This window comes from Myiozetetes cayanensis, unplaced genomic scaffold (genome assembly GCF_022539395.1).
Source record: "Myiozetetes cayanensis isolate MyiCay16 unplaced genomic scaffold, myiCay2020 scf2-11, whole genome shotgun sequence".
Classification (NCBI taxonomy): domain Eukaryota; kingdom Metazoa; phylum Chordata; class Aves; order Passeriformes; family Tyrannidae; genus Myiozetetes; species Myiozetetes cayanensis.
The window spans coordinates 109,161,455-109,175,810 of NW_026087411.1; the positions used below are offsets into that span (position 1 = coordinate 109,161,455).

General features: G+C 40.4%; 1 protein-coding gene across 2 annotated transcripts in view; it reads right to left on the minus strand.

Annotated features, from left to right (window-relative positions):
• Positions 1-14,356, minus strand: part of CD2AP (CD2 associated protein) — an 85,088-nt gene that overhangs the window by 50,025 nt on the left and 20,707 nt on the right. For both annotated transcript variants that reach the window (XR_007628920.1, XM_050315418.1), the window contains exon 2: positions 12,265-12,425. Coding sequence is in view for 1 of the 2 variants with exons in the window: in XM_050315418.1 (XP_050171375.1) it covers positions 12,265-12,425 (161 nt within the window). In the remaining variant the exon portion in view is untranslated. The remainder of the gene's footprint in view (positions 1-12,264; positions 12,426-14,356) is intronic.

Genomic DNA, 14,356 nt, shown 5'->3' on the forward strand with positions numbered 1-14,356 from the left:
AGCAAGAACTATTCTTCACATGCAGACAAAAATCCAACACATTTAAATTCATCCACAGCCTCATAATGCCCATTCAAATAAGCAAATAAGGGGGCGGTCCTGACCTACTTTGGAAGCGAGGGAGGAGCTGCCTTCCCACCATCAGCCACTCGCCCACCCATCGCTCCAGCAGGGACAGCTGGATCCCCCCCACTTCCCTCGCCAGAAGCCAAGAGCACTCAGATCAGCGAGGCAGTGGAGATGCAGAAAGCAGGTCAGATTGTCTGAAGGGCCATGAGTTAAAAATATGAATTCTACTGCTGAATTATAGGGCACAGGGAAGTTCATTATCCAACGAATCTCAATCCTTAGCTGGATTCTTCAAGCATAAACGTTAAGACTTGAGCCGCCCATCTCCTATTTATGTCATTATACAAAAGAACAATCACCTTTCAAGTTCTTATATTAATTCCACTACAACATCAGCCTGTACAAAAGCAATGTGCATTTCTGTTACTGGCTGAGTACGTTTTAAAGCAAGATCTCAAGAAGTAGAAAATGTTTTCAATCTCTAAAGAGGCTGAGATGAAGAATACACAAAGATAAATGCCTGAGCCTCCACATACAATTATCTCATCTCATCCCCTTCAGAACAGCAATAAAGAACTCATGGACTGGCAAATTAAGATCATGATTCATATTTCACCAAGCAGAAAATAAGGAACTTGGAATTGAACCTGTCATTTTAGGGGAGAGGGAAGAATTGGAAGCTTGTAATAAATCTACAGGCAATAGTTTCATTTATACAAGACATAGCCTTGAAAACCCCATCACTGAAAAATAACACATATAAATGTGAGTGTATATAAATACACATAAAAATCTGTACAGCTGCCTGCAGAAGAGATACTGTCAGCCTGTTCAAATGCAATGAAACACCACAGTTCCTGGAATACAAAAATCTTCACATAACTAATTATTTAAGCGCCCATTACCTCTCGTGTTTACAGTTTTAGTTACGGCAACAGACAGGCAGGCACAGGGCAGCTTTAGCTTTTACAGCCCCACTCACTCCAATCTAAGGTATCCCACATTCCTTCATTTTGCCAGTGTCTCCTCCTTGACTACAAAATATGATTTCTCACTCTCAGTGCAGGTACCCACAGAGGCAAAATATTTAACCAAGGCAAAGAAAGAAAGATGATCAATCTGCAGCTATTCCTGTCTCATTACTTTCCATGAACTGAAGGGACAGAGCAAGACAGTTTATGAACCCAAATAGCTGAGAAGCTCCTGAGCTCCTTCCCTGAAACATTCCAGAGATCAGAGCAGATTCCATCTCCCAGCAGAATAACTCAGCTGGGAGAGGTCAGAGGCTGCCACTGACTCCCTAGAGGATTAAATATTAATTCTTGAAAATAGAAACAAATCACCTTAAAAGATGAAAGCAGTTACCATGTGAAAAATGGAAAAACTTGATAAATTGTCTTGCAAAACAAAGGTTATCTTCTGGACATTTTAAAACATGTCATGGGTTGATTTTTGGGGGCCTAATTTATGGCTGAAGTAGGGACGGTTTAACAGTAAATCACTGGGTTTAAGTGCTGACCTACAGTGAGGCTGAACCAACAGTAAGGCAGCATCACTCCTTGACTTTGCCTCTTCCAAAACTTAAACTGCTTCATAATCTGACTTCTGCACATCACAGTCAAAGGCACTTCCATTCCTGACTGAAGTTAGAATAAAGTTTTCAGTTGAAATGAATCCCCAGTAGTTTCCACGGGATGTACAGACACAATGCTGTCGGAGCAACTCTTGCTGTAGCTTCTCAACACAGCCCACCTCGCTCCAAGGCCATCATCAGCTGAGCATGGCTTTCAAAATCCCTCTAAATATTCCTTATGAGAGTTTTACACAGAGCTATGTATTTCAGCTGGAAGTTCTCACACTCTTTAAACACGAGAAAGGATGCAAAGTCCTCTGAGACAAAATTCCCAGCCATCAAGTGATGCCAGAAGACACCAGTGGACTCTGTGCACAGCAGAGTTTCATAAATGGTTGGAGAAAAAAAGCTGAATTATTTACATTTGCGCCTGCTGCAGATTCAAATCGCAATTTCTAACTTCCTCCCTCAAGAATAAAATATAATTAGCTACAGAAGTGACTCAAATCAGTCTCACACTTCTCCAGTTTGCAGACAGAGCCGCAGCGTTGCCTTTATTAAATCACACCCACATCACGTAACATGATTTAACAAGTTACCAACATTTTTAAATGTGTTATAATCTATGCTAAATATAGATCAGATAATCATCCTGTCTTGCTGTGTAGGATGAAAAACATCAGCAATCAGGTAAGGTACCGCTTCTTTCTCACAATATGCAACAGGTGGAGTAAGTGGGATCTCTGGGAAGCATAAAAATTTTACTGAGTCTCCTCAGACTTACAAACTTGAGCCACTGAATAAATGTAATACCTGAAGGTCAGGAACAGACAAACAGCTGCACTTTCCTATCTAAGGAAAACCGATCTCTATAGAGGGAATGCAGAAGCAGGCTTGGAATTTCAGATCTTGATACAAATCATATATATTAGCACACATGCAGACATTTTCTATATATATAAATAGTTCAATTTTGTCATGGAGAACTGGATACCTACAAAGCTTGTGCCAAGCAGGTGTCAAAACAGATTGTGACATGAAGTCTTGTTAATAATTGCAAAATACAAGAGACCTAAAAACATGCGAAAAAACCTACAAAGCCCAGATGCAAGAAAGCACGGCAGTCAACTCACCACGTCTACCAGCAGCAGACCAAAGAATCCTAAATTAACAGGAGTAACTAGAGGAAGTACAGTGTTTCCCATTAAGAAAAAAGTTATTTTTAAAACACTTCTAAAAATAATACCTTAATAATATTTTATGTAGTGTTGCCATGTCCACAGCCAGATAAAACCATCTTAAAACGCTGACTACATTTATTTTCTATTATATTTTCTTTTATATATATATATATGAAAATTAGAATATATATAGTTATATAGAATAACAGTTTATGTCCTGTCAACCATCAGCCACCAAACAGTGCATTAGATCAATGAAAGCAGGAATCAGAGGTGGCAGAGGGTGAGACAGAGATCTAGTTCCTGCAGCACATGTGTTTTATCAGCTTCCCTCACACAGGAGGACAGGAAGACATTTCTTTCTCTTCTACCAGTTAAGTGCCTCTATTGCTGGTCCAGAGAAACATGGGATCCAATAACCACTGCAGGTCCCCTTTGATGTTTAACTCAGAACATCCCTCGTTCCTTCTCACCATCATCCTGGCTTCCTGCATCCGCTCTGTCGTACTCAACGTTCTTCTTCCTCGCATCCCTTTTCCAGGGCATTCATCTCTTTCCATTCCCTGTAAAGCCTCCAGCACTTCACTCACAGCCACAAGTTAAAACACTGACTCATCTACGTCCCTTCACAAGTCTTGCCTAAGACACAAAATTAAATGCTTAAGAGAATGTCAAATAAGGGCTAAAAATATAAACCTCAGAACCTCAGGGGAGATAACAGGTTTAAAGTTCAAGTTTTATCAAAGATTCACACATTAACTAACATTTTTAACTGAAAATGCATTGTGCTTTCTGCTCCTGTTTTGTAAGCTCTTTCACAGGGCCCACCACCATCAGTTTCTAACAGTGCAGAAGTTTGTTACACCAAGTCCAAAGCTAACAAACTCACATACATACACCAAAATATTATTTTTATCAAGTGAAAAGCATCCAAAAAGCTTGTTGAGCCTAGAAAATAACTACCACAATAATCTTTCATATCAGCTCAGAATACTGGATAAACCCAGTGTTCAAGGAAGGAAAACACTCAATATACACTCAAAAATAATTTTAATACTGAAAACACTACAGTAGGTGAGTAGTGATTTGGATGAGTCATTCAAAATGATGACCCATCTAAAAAAAAAAGATTCATAAGAAGTGGAAATGTTAGGAGGTGACAGTCCAGATGAGCTACTCTCATGCAGGTTTATTGTCAAGTTCACATGTAGATGACTTCATTCCACCTCATAAAAAAAGCACAGTGACAGATTTAATATTAGCTGTGTTGGGTGAACAGGCATAAAGCCAAGTATTAAAATTAGAGGGCTGGAATGCACTCCCAGAGCCTCTTGGGATGTAACAAACATTACATGTTACAGTACCTGGATAACTGACCCTTTTGGTCTTACTCCATATGCTAATTCCAGAGAGCATATTTATGGCCATATTTTAGAGTTCTGGACACAAGGAAAGTATAAACATAAAAGTGAGTTTCCTGCACCTGTGCAGTCAGTTATTACTGACTGAGACACCGACAAAGCTTTGTGCAGTTTACTCAATGACGGTTGCAACTGATGGAGCACACTCTGTTTGGAAGGCTCCAGCCAGGGAACAGTTGCGTTTCTCCCTTGCTCGGAGAGGAAGTTATAAGATTAGGTATAAATCAAGTGTAACAACTAAATAAGGAAGGACAAAAGAGCAGACTGCTTCACGTGACTACAGGAATAACTACATGTATAAACCTGCTGCCCCTCCCATACAAACCACTGCACCCAATGGGAGCAGCTCGGAGATTATCCAAGAGTGTGCAGTTATCACAGAGCAACATCACAAGCTGATGTGGCATTTAGAAAAGCAAGAGGCATGTGTACAATCACAAAACTTTGATTACTCAAATGAAAGAGAATAATTAGCATATTAAGCAGTGTTCACACAAGTCATTAATCATGCTGTATATCCTGCTGTCCTTTGGAACAGCAGCTTAAGTTCTCCTCCATACCATGTCTCTAAGTAAAAATTTAGATGCTCTTTCCATTTCTCCCATGCTCTTGACAACACAGGATTTTCACATATAAAATATACAAATATATGTTAAAATACTAAGTACTACAAGAAGCACCAGTGTTTTCCTCATTCTGCGTTCACATTCAGCCATCAAAGACTTCACAACACCACACACTTCTACTTTACGGTGAAAATACAGTTCGCAGATTCAAACTGAAATCTCCTTGACAAGTGATTTTTTTAAAACTTCTTAAAGCACAGCTGCTCATCTAGAACAGGGGAAGGGTCACATCATTTCAACAAATCTTCTGCAGTTAAATAGTTCACTTTTGAGGAAAGCATCAGATCTAATAGTCAATCAAGATAAATAATTCAAATAGTCACATCACTTTCATGATCTCTTTCTAAACAACATAACCACACTGCCTTGGAATATGAAATAATTCCCAAATCCCCAAGGAACACCAACAAGGGAATAAAATTCCCATGTGGACAAAGTGAAAATACGAAAAGGCGACCTGGCACGCAGGTGCCCACAAGTGGCTGTGCTGATAGAGCTGTGTCAGCAACAGCGAAGTCTCAGACCATCTGCAAACTCAAACCATCATCAAGACTTCCCCTCTTCATGCCAGATACAGTCACTTCACAGAGGGACCTCACAGGGTCAGGGCCCAGGTATGAACCCAAGCAGTCAATCCAGTGACTCAACTGGAAAAGTCACAGGAATAGCAATAATCCATGATGAGCTCTGCACCCCAGCAACAACTCATACGTGACTGTATGCCTGTAGATCAGAGCCACTGCATGTATCTGCCAAGGTTTTCAGATGTTGGGATTTCTTTAACTATTATTTTGAGAAACAGTAGTTTCCCCGTCACAAGTAAGGCTCACCCAAGCTGTTTACCTTGACACTCCAGTTGGAAAATAACTGTTTCCTTGTTTATTCAGGCCAAAACAGCTGGCTAGCAGAGTCCCTTCTCTCACCCCACAAGCACAGGAATCATCATCACCATTCTCGCAAATCCCAAATGGGATTAGTGGGAGCAGCTCAGGCAAAACCAGAAGGCACCTCCTGATACAACACTCTCCTCCAGTGATTCTATTTTCTCCAAAAGCCAGAAGAAAAATCAGCACGAACAATGAGTGGCACCACAGTGCTGGCAACAGGTCTCAAAGCACCAGCCCAAACACTCAGCTTCACTCCTCGCCAGGAGACAAAGAGCCACCTTACACCCAGTGCTTCTCTCATACATTCAGCACTGAAACTGAAATTACTTCACATGGCTTTCAATGTTGCATGTAATCTTTGTTTCAGAAAAACAAGAACCGCCAGCTTCAAAGCAAACATCGCCCTCTCACAGGCAGGGCTGCCTGCTCTGCCTGAGAAGGCAACGGCACCTCCGAGCTCCTCAGTGTCACCTCCCTGCACAACGCACCGCAGTGACAGTTTCCTCAAGAAAATAATAAATCAAAGGAAAAGGCTGTATAAACTGAAATATCATTTGAACAATAAGACTGATAAATTGATGCACATCATATTTTCTCCAAGCCTTAACCAGATGCAAAGAATTCGGACAGAATACTTGAAGGAACAAACACCAAATTGCTGGAAACAGGTATTTTAATCTATTCCTTAAATACATTAGGTGCTTATGGTTTAACCTATATAAATAGTTTAAAAGTGTAGCTATTAATCTGCTTTTTTAATTAATTCTACTACACTTTTTAACTGCACCCAGGTTAGAAATAACTTAGAACAGAGAGCCTGTCCGCAATCCTGATTCCATGATTCCTGTTTAGAGTCCTGGGTGAGGTCAATTTACTATTTTTGAAAAGGAATTACGGAAGACGCTACGCCTGAAGGAGCTTTCAGTCAAAACTTCTCTCCCTGGTTTACAGCACGGTGTTTAACAGCACCCCACCACTGAGAACACAGGACAGAGGCAGCAAAGACAGGCTTAAGAAGGTAAGTCAGCTGTGCCAATACTCTAAAGCGCTGGCCTAGGGTTGATGTTAAGGGAAGGAAAGGGGCTTGGGCTGTTTCATTTACACAAACACATATACCAGGAAGTTGAACAGAAAGAATCACCTAAAAAACAAATCATCCTTTGAAAAACGACTTCTTCATGCAAACCCCATAGCCATCTGGAGTTTCTAAGTATCTCGATGCACTACGGAAGGGCAGATAAGCTAAACCAAGCCCGAGTAGTTTTATTACACAAACCAGCTCTAAGACCAGGAATTTACACTATGTATCAAACAAAATCTAAAAATCATACTTCAACAACAACTTTTAAATTCGTGCTGTTCACATTTACTACCCCGAAACGCGAAAATCTGTTTATAATACTTGATGTTAAGAACATACGGAAAATAAAGCAGAGCTTACCACCTCCAAGGACATATCTGCTCGAACACGCCCAGTGTTGCAGGGCTTTCTTTTTTTTTTTTTTTTTTTATTTAGGGGGAGGAAGAAAAATGTCACAGTGAGCAAAGTTCACGTGTTAACCTGGAAAGGATCCAGGCTCGGCGCTACAGCGGGAGCAGCTGCACACACCTGTGCAGGCAGGAAGCTCTCCCTGCTCCAGCCCTGTCGCTGAGCAGGCGGCCCAGGGGCTGCATGTCCCAAACGCGCTCGGAGAAGCTGTCCAGTTTGTTCACCAGAATGTCCCCAAAGCCTGCTGGCAAACTTCACTGATGAGAGCTACTAATTAATCCACCCACCGCTCCTCCCTCATCCGAGCTACTGCCTTGAGCTTATGATCGAACTGGTTTTACTGCCGTGAAAAGCCTATTACTCACAATAGAGCCGGTTATAAAACTGAGATAGCGATAAACGAAATAAAACAAGGAACTTCAGTCCTGAAAAAGCTTCTCAACCACGAAGGGACAGAAATCTTCAAAAATGAGCAGAAGGATGAGCACCAAATCACCACTTGCAGCTTACCAATACAACAGGTATCTGGAAGCGACAGAGTGAGTGAACAGAGCTACTCAAAATAAATAAATAAACAAAATTAAATAAAAACGGATCTTAGTCCACTCTGTCAAAATAAATGGAGAAAAGACAAAAAAAAAGATTCGTTGGCCAGAGAAAGCGGGAGATCTGAGCAATTTTCTGAAAGAGGGGAGTCCTGGACTCTTGATTTTTATTTTCAAAGAACTGTTCCTGTATATTATATATATGTATAAGTCTACAAACAGAAACAAAACCCAACCCAAAGCCAAAAAGCCTTCCACATTCCACATGCTTTAGCATATCCAAAAACCTCACACATGCCAACTAACAGCATTATTGCATTGCTAAAACCTGCACTGCAGGTGAAGGAACGTGTGGACATTTGTCACTGTGATGGATTTGAGAAAGGAAAAGCCTCTCTCAAAGAAAACAATAAAAGTCTGCTAGGTTTCCACTGCTAATTCCTTTCAGGAATTTATGAAGTTGTTTATTATAAATTGCCCATACAGGAAGAAGCAGAAAAATGGCAATAACAATGTCAGAAACAAGAACTCCAATTCAAATATTCCAACCCCACTCAGAACGGATATGCACACAGTTCAAACAGGAATCTCAAACCAGACTTTGTTAAAAACATTAGAAAGGTACACACTCCAAAACCCAGTACTGCAATTAAGGCAGAACATCTTTAAAAAGCCCTAGTACTGAAAAGTGAATTCAAGGAAATGAGCTTCACAAACACACAGTGTAATTGCTCGTACTTTTTTTTTTTTTTAACCTACTTGTTTTCAACTATAAAGCTCTGGTTTCAGGACTGCTCTGGACATCCCACCCACTGACTTGCCTCCCAACCTTTACATCCCTTCCACTCCCTCTCCAATGCAATGACACTGCCACACTAATACCTGAGCACATTTTGGAGGCTTTAAGGGGTTCCCCTAAGCTGAGACTGACTATTCTCTTTCTTTTAAAGTAAAATTATGCAGGTGGAAGTCAGTACTAAGAACTAAACCTTCTGGGATAGACTGTCTCAGACTGCTGGATAACCTGTTAAGTGACTGGGAAAGTGTCCAGGTCCCAGCTGGTACGAGCATCCAGGCACCACCAAGCTCTCACCCTTCTTCAGGATCAACAGGCAAAATGCTTGGGCAGAATCCAATAAAACCCAAGCAAAAAGTTACTAGAAGATGATATAAAGTACCAAGCATGAGTATGACATCAGTACCCACAGGAAGCTTCCATACATTCCCTTCTCCACTGGAGTATTTCAAAGTTGTACAGTGTTTACCTTATGCTACACTGTAAAATAAAAATAACCCATCTGAAAACACAGCCTCAGCTTCCTCTGCTGCAATTCTGACAGCAAAGACCCAATTGCTACCACTATGTAAAATTACTTTGCAATGTTTTGAAGACTTAAGGGGGGAAAAAGACATAATCAAAAAGAAAGGAAGACATAATCAAAAAGCTATTTCCTGCTTTAACAACTCCAACTGAAGTTGACAGCACTTAGTCATACCTCAAACAGAAGAGACGCGTTTGTCAAAGCACGCCGAAGTCAAAGCATGAGGAGTGGTTTAAAATGTCAGTAAATCCAGTGCATAAGCAGAGCCCAGCAGGGGGGAGCAGAAGGGACTGATCTGCTTTAGCAGTTGTGATACCGTCCGAATCTGGGGCATCCAACATATCCAGGCAGCACGGAGCAATAATCCTCCTGTCAGCATTTTGCTTGTCCTTCAAAGAGCCAGGAACCAACCTTGTGCTGCCTGACAGCCAAAGCCAGTTGTAGCTGGCACCAAGGCAAAAAGCTCCTTTCCTGCCCTCAGACAGGATGGAGAAGAGACAAACTAATATAGCTAGCAAAACCAAACTAGCTGTAATTAGAGCCTCCCCCCAGTTCTCCTGCAGTTGATGGAAATCAAAGGCTTTTCTTTCTTTAAAATAAGAACTTCATTTATCTTCTGTAATAACATTTAGCATTCAAAAAGAAGACATGTCCATCTGCACCCAGTTTAGTCTGTCGTATTTATTATGTTTTTAAATATTTTACACATGAAGGCAATCTAGTGGATAGCAGATGCACTTTCAGCTTCCAATGTTAATCTTTCTCAGATCAGCACAGATAACAATTTACCATCCAAATTCTGCATGGACAGGTTATACTCTAGGCCTCGGTTCAATTCTTAACAAACCAATATATATATATAGCATCAAAAAACACCACAAATTTAACCATGCAATGGATTCAGCCCAGATCCCCATTTAATGCATGAAATTACACTCATAACAGGAGAGTAAGACTATCCTTTCAGGAAGGAATAAATATTCAAATACAGTCCCAGAATTTTGCGATCAAACTTGTAAAACTTGGTGCAACCCTCAGTCCTGTCCACAGCAATGGGCCCTCTCTGATTACATTTCTACCCTATACACGTGAGGTTGCCCCTCAGTACTCCTGGCCTGGTTGTCCTTCCAGCTCTTTCCTTCTCACTGCGCCCTTCAGACCTTTACTCTCCTTTTCCTTTTGTGTGGGTCATGAGAAGTTGGCAATATTTGTCCCTCTCTGGCATCCTTACTGTTATTACCCCTCCCAGCTGTGGTGGTGGTAAGCTCCTGCGCACAGCAGAAAACAAGTAAATCCATTTCTCAAGGGACCTTCCTCATTCACAAGGCCAAAGTGCAACAACCCTGCTTCTGCTTGTTTCCACCTCCCTCCTGCACTGCACCCACACCTTGAGGGTGTTAAAACCACACCAGGCCAAGCTGGGGCATTTGAGTTTAGCTGCTGAGGCTTGGTACTTGCAGCAGTCCGGTCACAGAAGCAGTTCATAGATCCTGCAGTATGATCCAACAGTCTACTACAGTGACAAATGAATCTACTACAGCGACAAATGAGAACAGTTCTGGATGAGACAGAAAAAAAACCCCACTGTTCTGCAACCCAGAAACAGTCTTTCAAACTACCTCTACCTGTAAATTAACTTTTAAGAAGAAACTATAATCAAACTGACCTCGAAGAAAACTTTCACTTCCCTAACAATTAATGGTTTCCCATCATCTCATCACTGCACAACAGTTTTCCACTCTAAACAGACCATCTTAGAAGAAAAAGTTCCCAGGATCAGCCTCATAACTGCACTCAGCTCCAGCACTAAAAAGGAAAGTTATCCCTATTGTCATGAAACAAAAGTGATCATTTTCTTCTGCACAACTTCCTTTCCACTCCTCCGAACTCCTATGCCTTCTAGAAAACTGTCCCCTGTAATTCAGGATATCCAACCATGTCATGTACATACTGAACAGCTGTAGGGTTAAAAATATCTGCAGCTGAGATGCCAAGATGGAAATAATTTTAAACCAAGTTTATAAAAGCCACAGCTGCAGAAGGGCAAGAAAACACCCAACAAGTTTGGTAGTTAACACAGAAACACATCACATCCAACCCCTCTTTGCTGTTCAGCAGAAAGACAGTGTTGATGACATAAGTACCAGAGAAGAGCCATGTCTGAGGCTTTCTTCCTACACAGTACTTCAGTGCTAATTAACCTCATCAACACAGTAACCATCAAAACATCACTTAGGGTCAAATACTATTTACACAGGACTCAAAACCCAAAATGGACTTTGAACTAAACTACCAAAAATCTGAAAATATTACACAAGTGAAAGGCATCCGTACAAACCTGTCCTTGGTAGAAGACCATCTCTGAGAACAACTGGATTATTCCCATCAGCCTTAAAAGGAAAATACTTAAAACTCTCTGCAGTAAATTAAATATAAGTAATTTCGCTTTTTCAGTAATATGAACAGAAAAATTGTAAAACTTAAAGTAAATATGTATAAAGTGTTTACAGCACTGGACAACCTTCAACCTTCCTCTCAGTTTTAACAACATGAAAGTATCGCAGTAAGATACATTAGATAGTTCTCGTTTGCAAAGAATTTCACTTCAAAAGATGCAGAAATATCTAAATTCACTTGGACTGTACAGAAGTGTTACACCAAGGAATCCTTGTAAGTTACTAAAAATGCCAGAAAGCATAAAGAAGCAAAGCACATCTTCAATACTTGCACAGTTTAGATGGAAAAATATCTCCAGCTCAGCAGACTCTGAACTTCCCCACTTTCCCAACTCTCTCATGACCTGATGTCTTCTGTAGGGGTAGATTTAGGGGTTTTCATGGTCTTGGCTTTTTTTTAATCAGTTCATCTCACGAAAGCAGATAACTATGGCTCCAGGCAACTTAGTGCACTGCTGAATATACAGTGTAAGGATACAAACCAAAAGAAATGCTGAAGTGAACAAGAACAGACAGTAGAATTCAAAAAAATTTTTCAAAAGTATATTAAAAAAAATGTCATCACCTAAAAGATCTTCCCATTGAAAAAAAAAATCATCCTGTTACAAATACAAGTAATGTGTATTCTAATCACTTCAGTAATAATGAGCCTGATACACTATCACAGTAAGACCCAGCAAATGCAGAGAACTCACCTTCACAAAATTGTCAGGGAACATGCCCCTTTTGCCATTTAACTCCCCTTCTAACCATCCTTCTTCTTCCAGTTTTTTCACATTCCTGATGATTTCCCCAGCTCGGATTGTTAACTCGTCATCATGCACTGCATCATAGTCATATTCCACGATATAGTCCACTAAAAGAGAAAAAAAACCCCACAGTGAATACAACCCAGTCTTGGAAATGCAGCTTGAAAGCCACATATGTGCATAAGGCAGACCTAACCACAAATGCTAAGAACAAGTGTTTTTCCCTTAAAACAACATTCATTTGTGAATTGTAGAATTGCCAACTCTGTTGAGGTGGGAAAAAAAACGGATAGTTGCCTATTAGAATAAAGTAAATGCATGTATATGACAACAGGTCATATTTTGGTGGTGGTGGGTAGGTTTTTACTCGTATGTGGTAGAAGGAATTGCTGGCAGTGGTTTTTCCCCCCCACACCAAGCTGGAGATTTACCAATAATGAATCACTGCCCACAGGGCAAGTGCTTGTTACTCAGCGCACATTTGGGGCCAAGAAGGGAGGAAGGTTCAAACACTGCATGCAAGGTATGTACACACGATGCTTTGTTTATTCTCCCACCTAAACCTGCAACTCTATCTGCAAAAACTGATTGCTGCACACACAGTGTTTTTGCAGGTTTGATCCAAGAAATGCAATACAGCCAGAAGGTGTGTGATTGACGTCATGCAACTTAAACTGCACAGACAAAGGCACCCTCCTTCAGAGTCATCCCGTTTGTATGAAATAGAATAAGCAAGTGAGCTTTAATTTTGATACACTTAATTTACTCAGAGGAGCATAGCAATGTATTTACATATTTGTCCATCTGTTGCACAAGATCCATGAGTTGCTCACTGACAGCTTAAGGCTCGTTTGGCAATAAAGACTCATTTGTTCATCAAGAAATTCTGTTCATGCCAGAAATTTCCACAAACCTGCAGCAGTCAAATAATCTTCCCTCACTCAAATTCAGTCAGATATCCAGGCACTGCCAAATATTAACACTGTTCTCACTGAAACCTGCTCCTCAACAGAACACAAGGAACACACAAAATGACAGAAGCACAACAGGGTTAAAAGACAGAAATCCTGAAGGGTTGTAGAAGTTTGGGGTTTTTTCCCTACTTACTTCATTCCATTAGTGCATAATAATATCCAGCAATTAATTAAAAAATTAAGGAATCAAATGGGAAGAAGTATTATTTCCTTGGTATTGATCTTACAGTTGCATTAAACCAATGTATAATTCTGATCTGTGGGCGATTTTGATCAAAAGTGCAGCTTCAGTGATGTTGCCATGAAGCCTTTTTTCCTCTGCTGCCTATGGATGAAGTCAGAAAACCCTTAGTAAAAAACAGAACTACATGACTGTGCCATGAATGCAAGAGAAGCTTGAATGATCTGTCTGGTGAAGTATTTCCTAACTATAACCATCAACAAAGGAATCAGTCAAATATAAAGATGAAGACTTAGTTTTGCTTTTTTTCCTTTAAAGACAAATTTATTTTCTTCTCTTGAACAGATGGCAGCACCAGAGTCACCTGATCATGATACACAATCTGAAACTCCTGGCATACACTTTTTTATTTTTGCCAAATGTATTCTCTAAACTTGTTTCAGAGGATTATATTCCCCTCCTTACTGCCTGCAGCAAGTAGAGTAGTTTTGTCTTGCTTCTGCATTGAATTGTCTTTGGAGTGGCTGACATGAAATACTGCCAAACATATAGGAAATTCTGGCAGCCACAGATCATAAAGACAAGAACCATTCATCACCTACAGTCTGGAAATAAAAGTGTCATCTTCCAACCAACTCGACCCAGCCATTTTGGAAACCTACAAATGCAGAGAAATGTAAGAAATATCCACGTCACATATTCCTCTCAGGATACACTCTGTTTTGAAGCACATTAGCAGGTACTATATTTCAATATACACACAATACAATATACAGAACAGCTCTACAAAGTTAAACATGGAAAATGGATCAGAATAGAGTGTCAGTCATGGTAAATGCTCTCAGCACTGCAGACTGCAACTGAAACGCCAAACACCTGGGCC